The following is an 11368-nucleotide window of genomic DNA, read 5'->3' as shown; positions in this document are numbered from 1 at the left end:
TACTGCACCTTGTTTTGAGATAGTGATGCAACTGACCCAGGATCGGGGCATCGCAAACACGCAGTGCTGCTCCTCCTCCTTCAAAACAAACAGCTGAGTTTACAAAGTTGACACCATGTTTCAGTGTTGATGCAGGAGTTTTCATGTAACTATTCCCACCTCAGTCAGCTAAAAGGAAGTCCCTCATGAATAAAGTCAGCGCTCTCCTCAGCCACCCTTTTTATTCTGCTTTTTTTTTCTCCCTGTGATGTGCTGATGTCACCAGAAGAATAATTATGCATTACACACACATGTACGTAGACACACCTCCTCATCGTTGGTGCTCATCATCGTTCTCTCCTTTTTCTTCCAGACATCGAGAATCAGTGTTTTTTTGCTGGTTGCATCGAACAGGAGCGGCTCCCACGTCTTCAAGTCCTCCAGGTCATACATCATACCCTACACACACACACACACACACACACACACACACACACGCTTTCAGACTCTCAGGTGTCCAGTGAGTCCAGCAGTGTGATATTGGAGCGGTGGTGGACTCACGCTGCAGCCGTCCCTGCAGTCCTGCATGTTGACGTAGTAGTTCCGGTTGTTCCACACGCTCTCGACGCCCAGGAAGTGGTCATCGTCAGTGGAGTGGGCTTTCCCACTCAGCGGGTCGATGAAGAAGTCCTGCTGGACGCCCTGACTCCCCGACAGCACAAGCACCCAACAGTACACCCGCAGTCCTCGCAGGGGGTGAGCAGGTCGCTGCTCACTCTCCTGTTCATACAGGGGAGAACGGAGAGGTCAGAGGTCAGCGGGGCAGAGACGGATGGCTTTAAAATCCAACTCCGAGCTTCATGTGAGGGATCTTCCTCCGGTAACACAAAGTTTCACTCAGAAAATGGATGCATGTTAATGGTCAGTTTATCTGCTGTGTCCTGCTGTCGCTCTCAAACTGACTGATTACAGGGACAACATTAATAAAAGGAAAATGAACTGCAAACCTGCTCGTCGTGACCAAGATGACTCTGATCAACACGGGAATAAATGACAATATAACAGGTGAGTGTCTGCCAGTACCAAACTGTTTATGTTCTGTGATCACAGATAATGTTATCAGTTATTCATTTGTTGCTCATTGATTGTTTCTGATTGATTGTGGCAACGTGTTTGTTATGAGGAGGATTTTTCTGTTCTTTCTCCGGTTTTAAATGTGATATATTTGCAAACAGAACTGCTCGGCAGGCCGGAGTTGAAGCTTTGAGGTCCCGTTTGGTATTTGACAACGTGAGTAGCTTCATGTGTGAGCAGCATTTTTATTTTAGTCTTGTTTTCGGTGTTTCTGTGAATCTATTAATGACCGTCTTATGAATTGTAATGATTTAGTTACTGTGGCACCAGAGAGAAATGATTGATATTTGAATGTAATGTCAACTGTTTGCCTGAGAACAAGGTCTATGAATGATGTACAGCTCACACGATGACTCTCTTACAGAAGATCAGTGGATGTGACCCCTGGACTGGAGTCCTTGAGTTACCTTCTGTTATGTCCAGCAGTACTTCAGTATTCTGTCCCTACGCTTAAACCACAGCAGAAACAATGTCACCTCCTGTAGTTTTAGCTTCTGAAGCAACGCAGCCTCTGCATCCTGTTTCTTCTTCTGCTGCCTCTCCAGCTCCCACGGGGGTATCACCCTGTATTTATTCACCGGCGGCTCCTGCTCTGAGATCCCACTCTGCTCATACAAACACAAAGCAAACACATCTGTGTCCACTAGTCGGTGATCGGTGGGACTGAAGAAACTCTGGGACGTGAACCAGCTTTTATACAGTACAGTGATGATGATGCAGTGATGCAGGCCGGAGCCGAGAACGCCGCTCACCTTGACCTCGGCGTCCAGCAGGGGGCACTCCTGCAGAGGGCACTCCTGCAGGCTCTGGTCCAGCAGACACAGCTCTTTGACGGCGTAGCCGCTGACACAATAAGCGTTGTAGTCGGCGCCGAGCAGCAGGCTGCACAGCAGCGTGGCCGACTCCAAACACGTGGCTCTTTGAGTCCGCAGCACCGTGCTGGAGGAGAACAGGCACCGGGGCTGGAGACACACACCGGAGGTGCATGTGTGTGTTAGACATGCTTATGATATACATATACATATTTTTACATCAAGGGTTTTCTTCATCCACCAGAAACAGTCCAGCACTACTGCTGCACCGCTATGAGAGGAAAAAAATCAAGTTTCACTCATTATGTCGAGTTCACAATATGTGATTCCCAAATCAGAGATGATTCGGCGTTAGAGATGCTACACCTGCATCCGATTTGCAAAGAGAGTCTCATATTTCTCACCAGGTCCACGGGCGGCTCCAAAGGCTGCAGAGACAGGAAGTCAGCCACAAAGGAGGCACAGCCCTCCCAGGTGAAGAATTCCGGGTGGGCTGCTGGTGTGGGCCGAAGAGTCGTGGACACAAGCTTCTGAACATCAGAGGAATGGACAGAGGTACATATATACTATATAGGTTAGGTATGTTTGAAGGTCTACGGAGGACAAAGTAAAAATTCTGTCGACCCATTTTCATGTCTGACCCAAAGTGTTTATGATTTAAGAAGGAGAAAAAAACAGTTTTGCCTGGATAACCTTTTGAGGTTCTTTCATTTTGTTTTATCTGTGAAACGAGTGTGTTTGTTGGTGTATTGCTCATTTTCACCACTTCTAATTTCTCCATGCACTCTCAACACAGGGTACATGTGTATATTGTGTGTGAGGAAGTTATGTAAATTTAAACCCACCTGGGAGAAAAGTGAATTGCAACAACAAGCACCAAAAAAACCAACTAAGAACCCAGACAATAATTTCCCACCTGTTCTTAAGTCATAGACACAGAAGAGAAAAACCATTGAGATCAGGCTTCCTTGCCCCTCCGGGCGTCTGTACATTTCTCTTCTTGAAAGAGAATAAGAGAGAAGGAAGATGATGTGAGTTGGGCTGGACCGTTGGCGTTACCTTGACACCATGTTCGTTGACGGGGCAGAGCAGCAAGGGTTTGCGGTCGGGACACAAGTGTGAAAACTGATGCTGGAAGTTGTCGGCGATGACCAACAGTCGGGTCTCGTTGGGGGAGTTCACCCTGTAGGACTCGGGACTCGGCTCCTCTGTGTTTTCAAAGTCCAGCCTGCTGAAGGAAAGCAGGCGAAAACGGTCACTTAAAACAACATGAAGGTCTTACATCCATCGTCTCACACACGTTGATGTGTTAGATGAAAAACCATGTTTAAGGAGATCTATATATTTGGCCTGAAAAACCGTGTAATTCAAATATCTGTACCTTGAGGAGCCTATATCCATATTATTCTGCTTTAATAATGTTACTGTACAATAAACCATACCACTTATTTAACTGTATACTACCGTCTACACTGAACTTGTGTCATATACTATTACTGTCGATACTGCTTGCTTTGCACTTTCTGCTTTTCTTTGCACTTCTGGTTAGACGCTCACTGCATTCCGTTGTTAGAGTTGAATCTAATCTAATCTAATCTACAGGCGTTTTCACGCAGAGATCTCGCCACAATCCCAGGAAGAAGACGCCTCAATGTGCCTCAATACTGAACGCCACAACGGTGTCTCCTTCTACAGAAGCATCCCGGCGTCGTGGAACCAGAGTGTGTGACAGAACGCCGTTGGTGGCACTGTGACTGTGTACTAAACAGCAATGAAAAGGCCTTGAAGGGACTATCATCAAACCATCTGGCGGGTTTCAAGTTAGGAATAAGCCACCATTTTCATTATCGATCAATCTGACATAGTTTGTTCTCGGTCAACTGTTCGGTTTGTAAAACTGCCAGAAAGTAGTGAAAAGCGGTCATCACCTTCTCTCACAAAAGCAGAAAATATTCACTTTACAATCATAAAAGAATATTCAGAAATTCATTATCGAAATAGTTTCAACCCTGAATGTATGAACAGACGTGTCCAGTGCTTCGATTCTCCCGGCCTCCTTCAGTGTGTGTAAAAGTCTGAGATGCTCACAGAAGCTCCTGAGGAGATGAAACATGGGGAGGTCCCTCCGGCTTCATCGGCTCCTCCTCCTCCTCCTCTCGTGTCTCTCCACCTCTGACTTGCTCCTCACTGTCTGACTCCGCTCGAGCCTCCATCCTCTATAAAACATACCGAATGTGAAGTTTGTACAAACACACAGAACAGCCGGTGAGGAACACAGACGTTGAAGCTCACGATGAATCGTTGCCATCACCGACAGAGAACTTTCATATCTGTTTGTAGAGCCACGATGGGAATAAATACATCAGGGATTCAGAGCACAAATTATTCATAGCTGTTGTAGAAATCAACGGTCCAAAGACCAGTTCTAGAGGAAAATTCAGGAACAAGTCTGTCTTTGTTCTTGTCATTTTAGGGTGTACTTGATGACAAAGATTGTTTGGTCAACATGCCAGAGAACACCGAGTGTCAATATTGCAATTACTATAACAAGGCAGTATAGAAATTATGGTAAACATGAGTGGACAGTAAAAATACTTCACATTAATTCTATTTATTTTGTTGGCAACACGTAACAATACAAATTAAAAATGAAATGTAACGGAAATATAATAGTGATAATGAACATAAATAAATATTAAATGTGTGAAAAGGAGGGAAACTAGATCCTCCTCCATCACTCCACTCACTTCATGTCTCACATCAACTCTTGTGACCGGAAGCTTTTATTCCTTTTCAACGGAGCTCAGTGACGTAAAGTCTGGTTCTCTGACGGACGTCACGTTAACGTGGTCAAGCATAGCGTCGTGACGTTAAACACACGGTTTCCAGGGGAGGACCAGATGAGTCAAATAAAAAAGGAGTTGAAATACGGAGGAGACAGCTTCACAAACAAAGGTATTCACTAAAGAGGATCTCGCGTACTAGTTTGCGGGCACGCGCTTTCCAGACGTATTTTGAGTACATTTCAGAGCAAGTACATATCACTTGTACTCGAGTTGATAGAGTACTTTTACCGGAATATTTTTGAACACAAGTATCCGTACTTCTACTTTTTTTTTACCAGTATTTTTAAACACTATCTGTACTTCTACTTTTGTCTGGCTGTGCTTGAGTATTTCTACTTTGTGTACATTGTGAATACAGGACTTTTACCTTCGGGTGAGTATTTTTAAACTGTGGTATAAAAATTACAGTTGGCGTTAACAACTGTCAACGTGGTGGAATTTGAACTAAGCTAGCTAACGTTATAATAAAGAACCGTTAGCTTGAACTTAAAATAAGGTAAAAGAGTGAAACGCGGCAGAAACTCTTCAAAGACGGACTTAAATATACATGAAAGTATATTTATTAAAATTAAGTGTTTAAAGTTGTACTCACTCAGTCCTACGGAAAAAAACGGGGCTTTGTTTGGAGGATCTTTTCTGTTGCGCTAGCAAAACGGTAGAGTAGTGAGACTTCTCCGTGTCCATGGTAACAGCGCGACGTGATGACGGCTAACGTGATGACGTACGAACACGATGCCTTCACGGGCTCTCAGACAACGACCTTTACTAAACACCGTAGATCAGGAGCCGTTAACGGTTTAAAATACAGAAAGGACCGTTCTGGTTGACTGAAACAACAGTAGAATGGAAAGTGTTCAATATTAAATACATTTAAATATTAAAACATACAAAATACTTCACTTAAACCATAATATGTGAAAAAATAAAAGACATATTTCAAACTCATTCCTGTTATTTCATCATTTATTTTCACAATTACATTAATTTTACTGGGTATTATTTTTAATTCACAATTAACATGTTTTACTCAAAATGCAAAAGTCCTTTTTTAATAAACCAGATATTAAGTTCATGATCACAAATTTAGTGAATATTTTCATCCTGGAAGATGTTACAGCAACATATTTCAAACATCATATTCCTGTTATTTCATAATTTATTTTCATATTTACATTAATTTATTGGATATGATTTTTATTTCACAATTCATTTTTTTCCCATTGACACTTCCCAAGTCACAGGAATCATTTTAGGGAATATGTGAGAAGCAGGAGCTGGGAAATCAACTCAAAGGATGAATTGGTTTCCAAAATGTGCCAGTTGTTGCAGCTCTATTTTCTGATGGAAGACGACGTCAGCACTTCACCATTACAACTCTGTCTTCCTCTTTGTCTTCACCTTCTCCTTGTGGAAGAATTTTCCATCCGGCTGCTTCTTCAAGCTCAGTTTGACGTCATTCAGCCCCCGGTCCTTCAGCCTCTGTTTGAGCTGAGACACAGAAACACCCACAGAGAGATATGACATTCTGCATTGTTATTCAGATTCTACTCGCTTTCTTTTATTCCCCCTAAGATGGAGGCCGATGGTTGCTTCCCCCTATTTCTGCTCTTGTAAATGTTCTGGCTTTTCTCTGACTACTGGATCATGTTTGGATGTTTTGCATTTGTTGGCAGATCGTTACGTTTCTGTGTGTTCATTGTTCATCAGGTTTGCAGAGTGGCAACACTAGACCCTTTATTTCTGCACAAACAGTATTTGCAGAGCTTCCTACACAACGCTCAAGTCGTGTCAACTTTGACATTTGATGATATGCTTTTTAGATGTTATTAATCACGGCCTCAGTAAGCCTTCTCATGGTTCCTCCAGACCTCTTTCTGTCCTCCTCGCCCTGATTCTTGGCATTTTCTGTCGGTGCATGAAAGATGTGTAATTAAACTGTAATGCTGTCTGGGCGTCAGGCTGCTGCTGTAGTGTCTGCTGAATGAACAAGAGAAAAATACTAGAAATATACATGTTTACTGTTGTAATAAAATACAAATGTTTTCATAGTATGATACAAAAAGCTCTTCATTTACTTCCAAACTCTTTGGATGGTTTCTTGAACTGCATCAACTCTGGGGATCAATATGGTTTTTATGTCATGTGATTTTAATTTGCTTTAAAGGGTCGTCAGGTTTGGGGTTTTTTTGGCCTAAAAGTAGGAAACGTGATTTACCTGCTTCAAGATGGCCTCCATCACAGCGGGGTCATTCATATCCAGATCAGGGTTGTCGTTCTGCACTCTCAGTCTTATTATTCTTTTTATTGTAGCTGTAAAAAAGAAAATGATAAACTCTCATATAATGACTAGAATTTCATCCGTTTAAAGGATGACAGAGAAAATGTGGTCACAACAACACAAACACATCATCTATGGCGCGCTAACTGTCCTCACAATTCAGGGAAATGATCAACATCATGACTCTTCACTTTTATTGTTCAAAACTTGATGTTTTCTATGTTTTTTGTTATTATTATTATTATTATTATTATTATTATTATAATTTGGGACGTTTGATGCTAAAGTAAAGTTAAATCTGGTCTCTCACGTGGACTGTAGCAGATGAAGGGTCTCTTGATGTCGCAGGTTGAGGGGGACCACTTTCCACCGTCATTGAAGTCTGCATAAACACAAGTCTCATTTAGACTATAAGGATCCACGTCTTTCCAGTTCCTGAACGAAGAGATACTTCCACCCGACCACTTCCAGTCTTCTCTGAAAAGGCCGATCCAGAGTGCTCGGTTTGTGGGTACAAACTCCTTTACCTTCTGGTTGTCTGTTGGGTTTCTCACACTGGCCAGGTCTGTGTAGTGTTCTCTGCAGTAGTTCTGGGCCTCAGTCCACGACATGCTGTCATTAATGAGGATGAACGTCACATTCGGCTCTGGAAACAGACCACAGTGAAGGGCTGAGTAGAGGCAACATAACATACAGCCTCCCCTCCATGCCACAGCTGTGGAGGTATTCATGCCTTTCACATGTTGCACTAATAAAATTGTCATTTTAACAGCCGGAGTAAATGAAAACAACACACAGGTGAGGAGACATGAGGGCTGAACACTGATTGGTGGGAACAAAGGGAACGGAGCAAGGCTGACAGAATAAAATACACAGGTGATACAAAAGGTGATACAGCGGCCGCATCCTCCGGAGGCTGGATTTGAAGACCACATGCATCCCAGCAGCGGAGACAAGGCTGTCCCATATCAAAGACTCCTTCAAATGCAGCTGAGAAACGTGGCCTTCTTTTCCCCGCAGAGACACTTGTCCCTGAGTCCACCTTGGCTGTTGGTTCTGTATCACCATCATGTAAAGCACTAAAAGCAGTTCGAGTGATTGATTGATACTCAAACCAAAATATGAAAACAAAGAGGCAAAGAGAAGCAGAGCAGGGGAACTTTCTGAGTTAACATTCTCACCTCTGACAGACATGCAGACTGAGTACAGTTTCGGATGACAGTTGTCGTTCTGCCAATCTCCATTAGAATACATCCATGTGCAGTGTTCCTTCTTGTACCAGTTGTTCGGTTCTCCCTGACCCCATCGTCTGAACTCAGTCTCCCCAGGTTTGTAGAAACTTGCGTCTGAGTGAGACCATCTCCAGACTGAGGGAAGGTACAGTCCTATCCAGGCTGTCTGAAAGTAATATTTCATGGCGATACAAAGAATCAGAGCTGTCTGGTGAAACATATGGAGGGAAGTTTATCATAAAAATGCTTCACACTTCTGCTGCCATTAGTTACTACGTGTGATCAGACAATAAAACGTTCAGACCGCTCGTCACTGAAATAACAAAACTCACCCTGCCCGATGTTGAGAAGACCGGGTTGTTTAAATCCACCGTGCTGTTCAGGATCTCCACATCCTCCCCGCTGCTGATGGTGGCCAGGTCGGTGTGTTTCTCTCTGCAGTAACTCTGTGCTTCAGTCATGGTCTTCAGCTCGTAAACAACATGGTACCCACGTTCAGCAGCTGATGAGATGGCACTCAGCCCTGCAGAGATCACATCTAATATCAATGACTTCACTCAATACAGGAAATAACCGTTGTACATTAAAGAAGGGGATGTGGCTCAGAGGTAGAGCGGGTCGTCCCTCTAATCTGAAGATTGAACGGGTAACAGACTGAATGTTGTGTAAAGAAGACTAGAAAAGCTCTCTAGAAATGCAGGTCCAGGTCCATTTAATATTAGACAACTCATGCTGCCTTCACCTGGTTTCAGAATTATGGTAAATACGAGTTGCAGACTCTGAAATGGCACATGAACGCCCCTCAAGTATAATGAGGAGTTGATACCCGAGTCCCAGAGTCGGTGGAGAAGAGGACTCAGTGATGATGGTGCGTCCTTGTCTAGTTTGAACTTGATACAGACCAACACTATTCATCCTTCTATCCATAACACCAATTCATCTCAACAACGAAGCACTTAACCACATTCTTGTAATTCCAACTTCAGAAGTTGGATCTTCTAGTAGAGCGTGAAGGCAGCGTGAACTAGCGTCACAATACACAATGTTAAAAATGTGAACCCAAAGAAGAGCATGTGAAACTCCTGCCTGACACGACGATGATGCTCAGAAGAACGGTCTCCATCCTCGTGTCCTCCAGGTTCCTCTGCTTCAGTCGGTGACTGGAGATGTAATATAAGCTCATGTAACCTGACTCTCAGAACAACTATTTGCTTATCAGGAAGATCACTGCATTTGTTACGCCCTCCTGAATGGGCTGTTTTGCTCAGGAGATGGAGCTAAACACTGTCCTGCTGCACTGACTACTTTACTTGAGTATTTTCATGTACTAACTACTCCACTACAATCATTTAATAACTTAAGTTACTGGCGGATTCAGATCAATGAGCTCATCATTCAACAAGCAAATGTTTACTTATGTAAAGTAATGGATATACAGCTGAAATATTTAGCTCAAAGTAATTAAATTCATCCCATGAAGACACAGTTTATATAATTACAACTGTGTTATGTTTTATTGTAAGTGATCATCAAGTTACGCATGCTTCACAGGGGGATCAATACACACTTAAAAAGGCCGTATATGTGGACATTAAACATGAATTTGTGTTGTGAACCATTTATTTATTTATATTTATTAAATGTTTCTATTCACTAAAAAGGGGGAGTTGAACAGAAGTTACATCTATGTATATTTATTACTTCTCATTATGCAAATACATAACTGTATTGCTGTTGGAATAACTGTTTATCCATTTTACAATTATTGCACAACTGTCTACCATAAATAATTAATATACACACACATTTTATATATATATATACATACTTTATTGATCCCAAGCTGGGAAATTTAAGTATAGCAGCAGCATTACACACAGTAACAACACAGTAAGAATAAAAACAAAAAACACAATCAGTAAAGAAACAACATATAACAAGAGCAATATAAAAAATATAACAGTAGAATTAAAGTGCTAAGTGAAAAAAGAAAAAATCAGGTGCAGTGAACAGATAAACATATAATATATATATATATAAATATACAGCCAGATCTGTATTATATATGAGCCAATATTCACTGTTCTTGTTTTATTTGGTGGATTTCGTTAACATCTTATTTACGTTCGCTTACGTTGCAAAAGAAATGCAAGCAAAAACGCTTTGCTCTTGAACGCAACTCAGGTTGGTTTTCTCGTCAGCGTAGCCAGCAACGCATGCGCACATCATTCACTCCCGGACAGCCAACTACCGCAACAGAAAGCCGCCTGTACCGGGTTCTCTTTCTTTTCGTGTGGTTTTTAATTTGCCGTCATCCGTGTTCATCTGCGGCTCGCTCCCGGGTGTCCTCGTGTTTGTCCATGCGCGTTCCCGTGTGCGTGACGCTGTTGGTTTGGCTGCTGAGCGATGCGGCGGCGCGCCACTTCACTGAGGCGGAGATGGCGGCTGTCAGGTAACGAGTACTGTGTACATCCTCTACTGCACTACAAGTACTAATACCACCCCGTGTACATCCTCTACTGCATTAAAAGTACTAATACCACACCGTGTACATCCTCTACTGCACTAAAAGTACTAATACCACACCGTGTACATCCTCTACTGCACTAAATGTACTAATACCACACCGTGTACATCTTCTACTGCATTAAAAGTACTAATACCACACCGTGTACATCCTCTACTGCACTACAAGTACTAATACCACACCGTGTACATCTTCTACTGCATTAAAAGTACTAATACCACACCGTGTACAGACCCTACTGCACTACAAGTACTAATACCACACCGTGTACATCCTCTACTGCACTACAAGAACTAATACCACACCGTGTACATCCTCTACTGCACTAAAAGTACTAACACCACACCGTGTACATCCTCTACTCCACTACAAGTACTAACACCACACCGTGTACATCCTCTACTGCACTACAAGTACTAATACAACACCGTGTACATCCTCTACTGCACTACAAGTACTAATACCACACCGTGTACATCCTCTGCTGCACTACAAGTACTAATACCACACCGTGTACATCCTCTACTGCACTAAAAGTACTAACACCACACCGTGTACAT

General features: G+C 42.6%; 2 protein-coding genes and 1 long non-coding RNA gene across 5 annotated transcripts in view; 1 reads left to right on the top strand and 2 right to left on the bottom strand.

Moving 5' to 3' along the window:
* Window positions 1-5454, bottom strand: part of ccdc135 (coiled-coil domain containing 135) — a 9863-nt gene extending 4409 nt beyond the window's left edge. Inside the window, exons 1-9 of one of the 2 annotated variants that reach the window (XM_084016094.1) lie at window positions 5364-5454; window positions 4014-4141; window positions 2985-3156; window positions 2330-2455; window positions 1866-2075; window positions 1590-1718; window positions 541-759; window positions 307-438; window positions 9-78 (exon numbers count right to left, since the gene is read on the bottom strand). In XM_084016094.1, coding sequence (XP_083872220.1) covers window positions 9-78; window positions 307-438; window positions 541-759; window positions 1590-1718; window positions 1866-2075; window positions 2330-2455; window positions 2985-3156; window positions 4014-4138 — 1183 coding nt within the window. In that variant the 5' untranslated portion in view covers window positions 4139-4141; window positions 5364-5454. The remainder of the gene's footprint in view (window positions 1-8; window positions 79-306; window positions 439-540; window positions 760-1589; window positions 1719-1865; window positions 2076-2329; window positions 2456-2984; window positions 3157-4013; window positions 4142-5363) is intronic. The other variant, XM_084016095.1, reaches the window with a different exon arrangement.
* Window positions 643-2977, top strand: LOC311017630. Its single transcript, XR_014597645.1, has 4 exons — window positions 643-1044; window positions 1215-1269; window positions 2333-2480; window positions 2853-2977. It is a non-coding gene; the product is annotated as an uncharacterized lncRNA (long non-coding RNA).
* A 576-nt stretch (window positions 5455-6030) lies between the features above and the next one.
* On the bottom strand, window positions 6031-9408 carry LOC311017005 (C-type mannose receptor 2-like). Of its 2 annotated transcripts, none has more exons than XM_084015096.1 (6): window positions 9368-9408; window positions 8614-8804; window positions 8231-8489; window positions 7360-7695; window positions 6987-7081; window positions 6031-6259 (listed from the first exon to the last, which is right to left on the bottom strand). In XM_084015096.1, exons 1-6 carry the CDS (start codon window positions 9402-9404, stop codon window positions 6140-6142), a joined length of 1038 nt encoding a protein of 345 aa, XP_083871222.1. In that variant the 5' UTR covers window positions 9405-9408; the 3' UTR covers window positions 6031-6139. The 2 variants fall into 2 exon arrangements, with proteins under 2 accessions (XP_083871222.1, XP_083871223.1); XM_084015097.1 differs by having other exon boundaries at window positions 6033-6259; window positions 8231-8447.
* Window positions 9409-11368: the final 1960 nt, after the last annotated feature.

This window comes from Eutrigla gurnardus (assembly GCF_963514095.1).
Source record: "Eutrigla gurnardus genome assembly, chromosome: 8".
NCBI lineage: Eukaryota > Metazoa > Chordata > Actinopteri > Perciformes > Triglidae > Eutrigla > Eutrigla gurnardus.
Note: the sequence above shows the minus strand (reverse complement) of the source record. Positions and strands in the feature narration are given on the sequence as shown.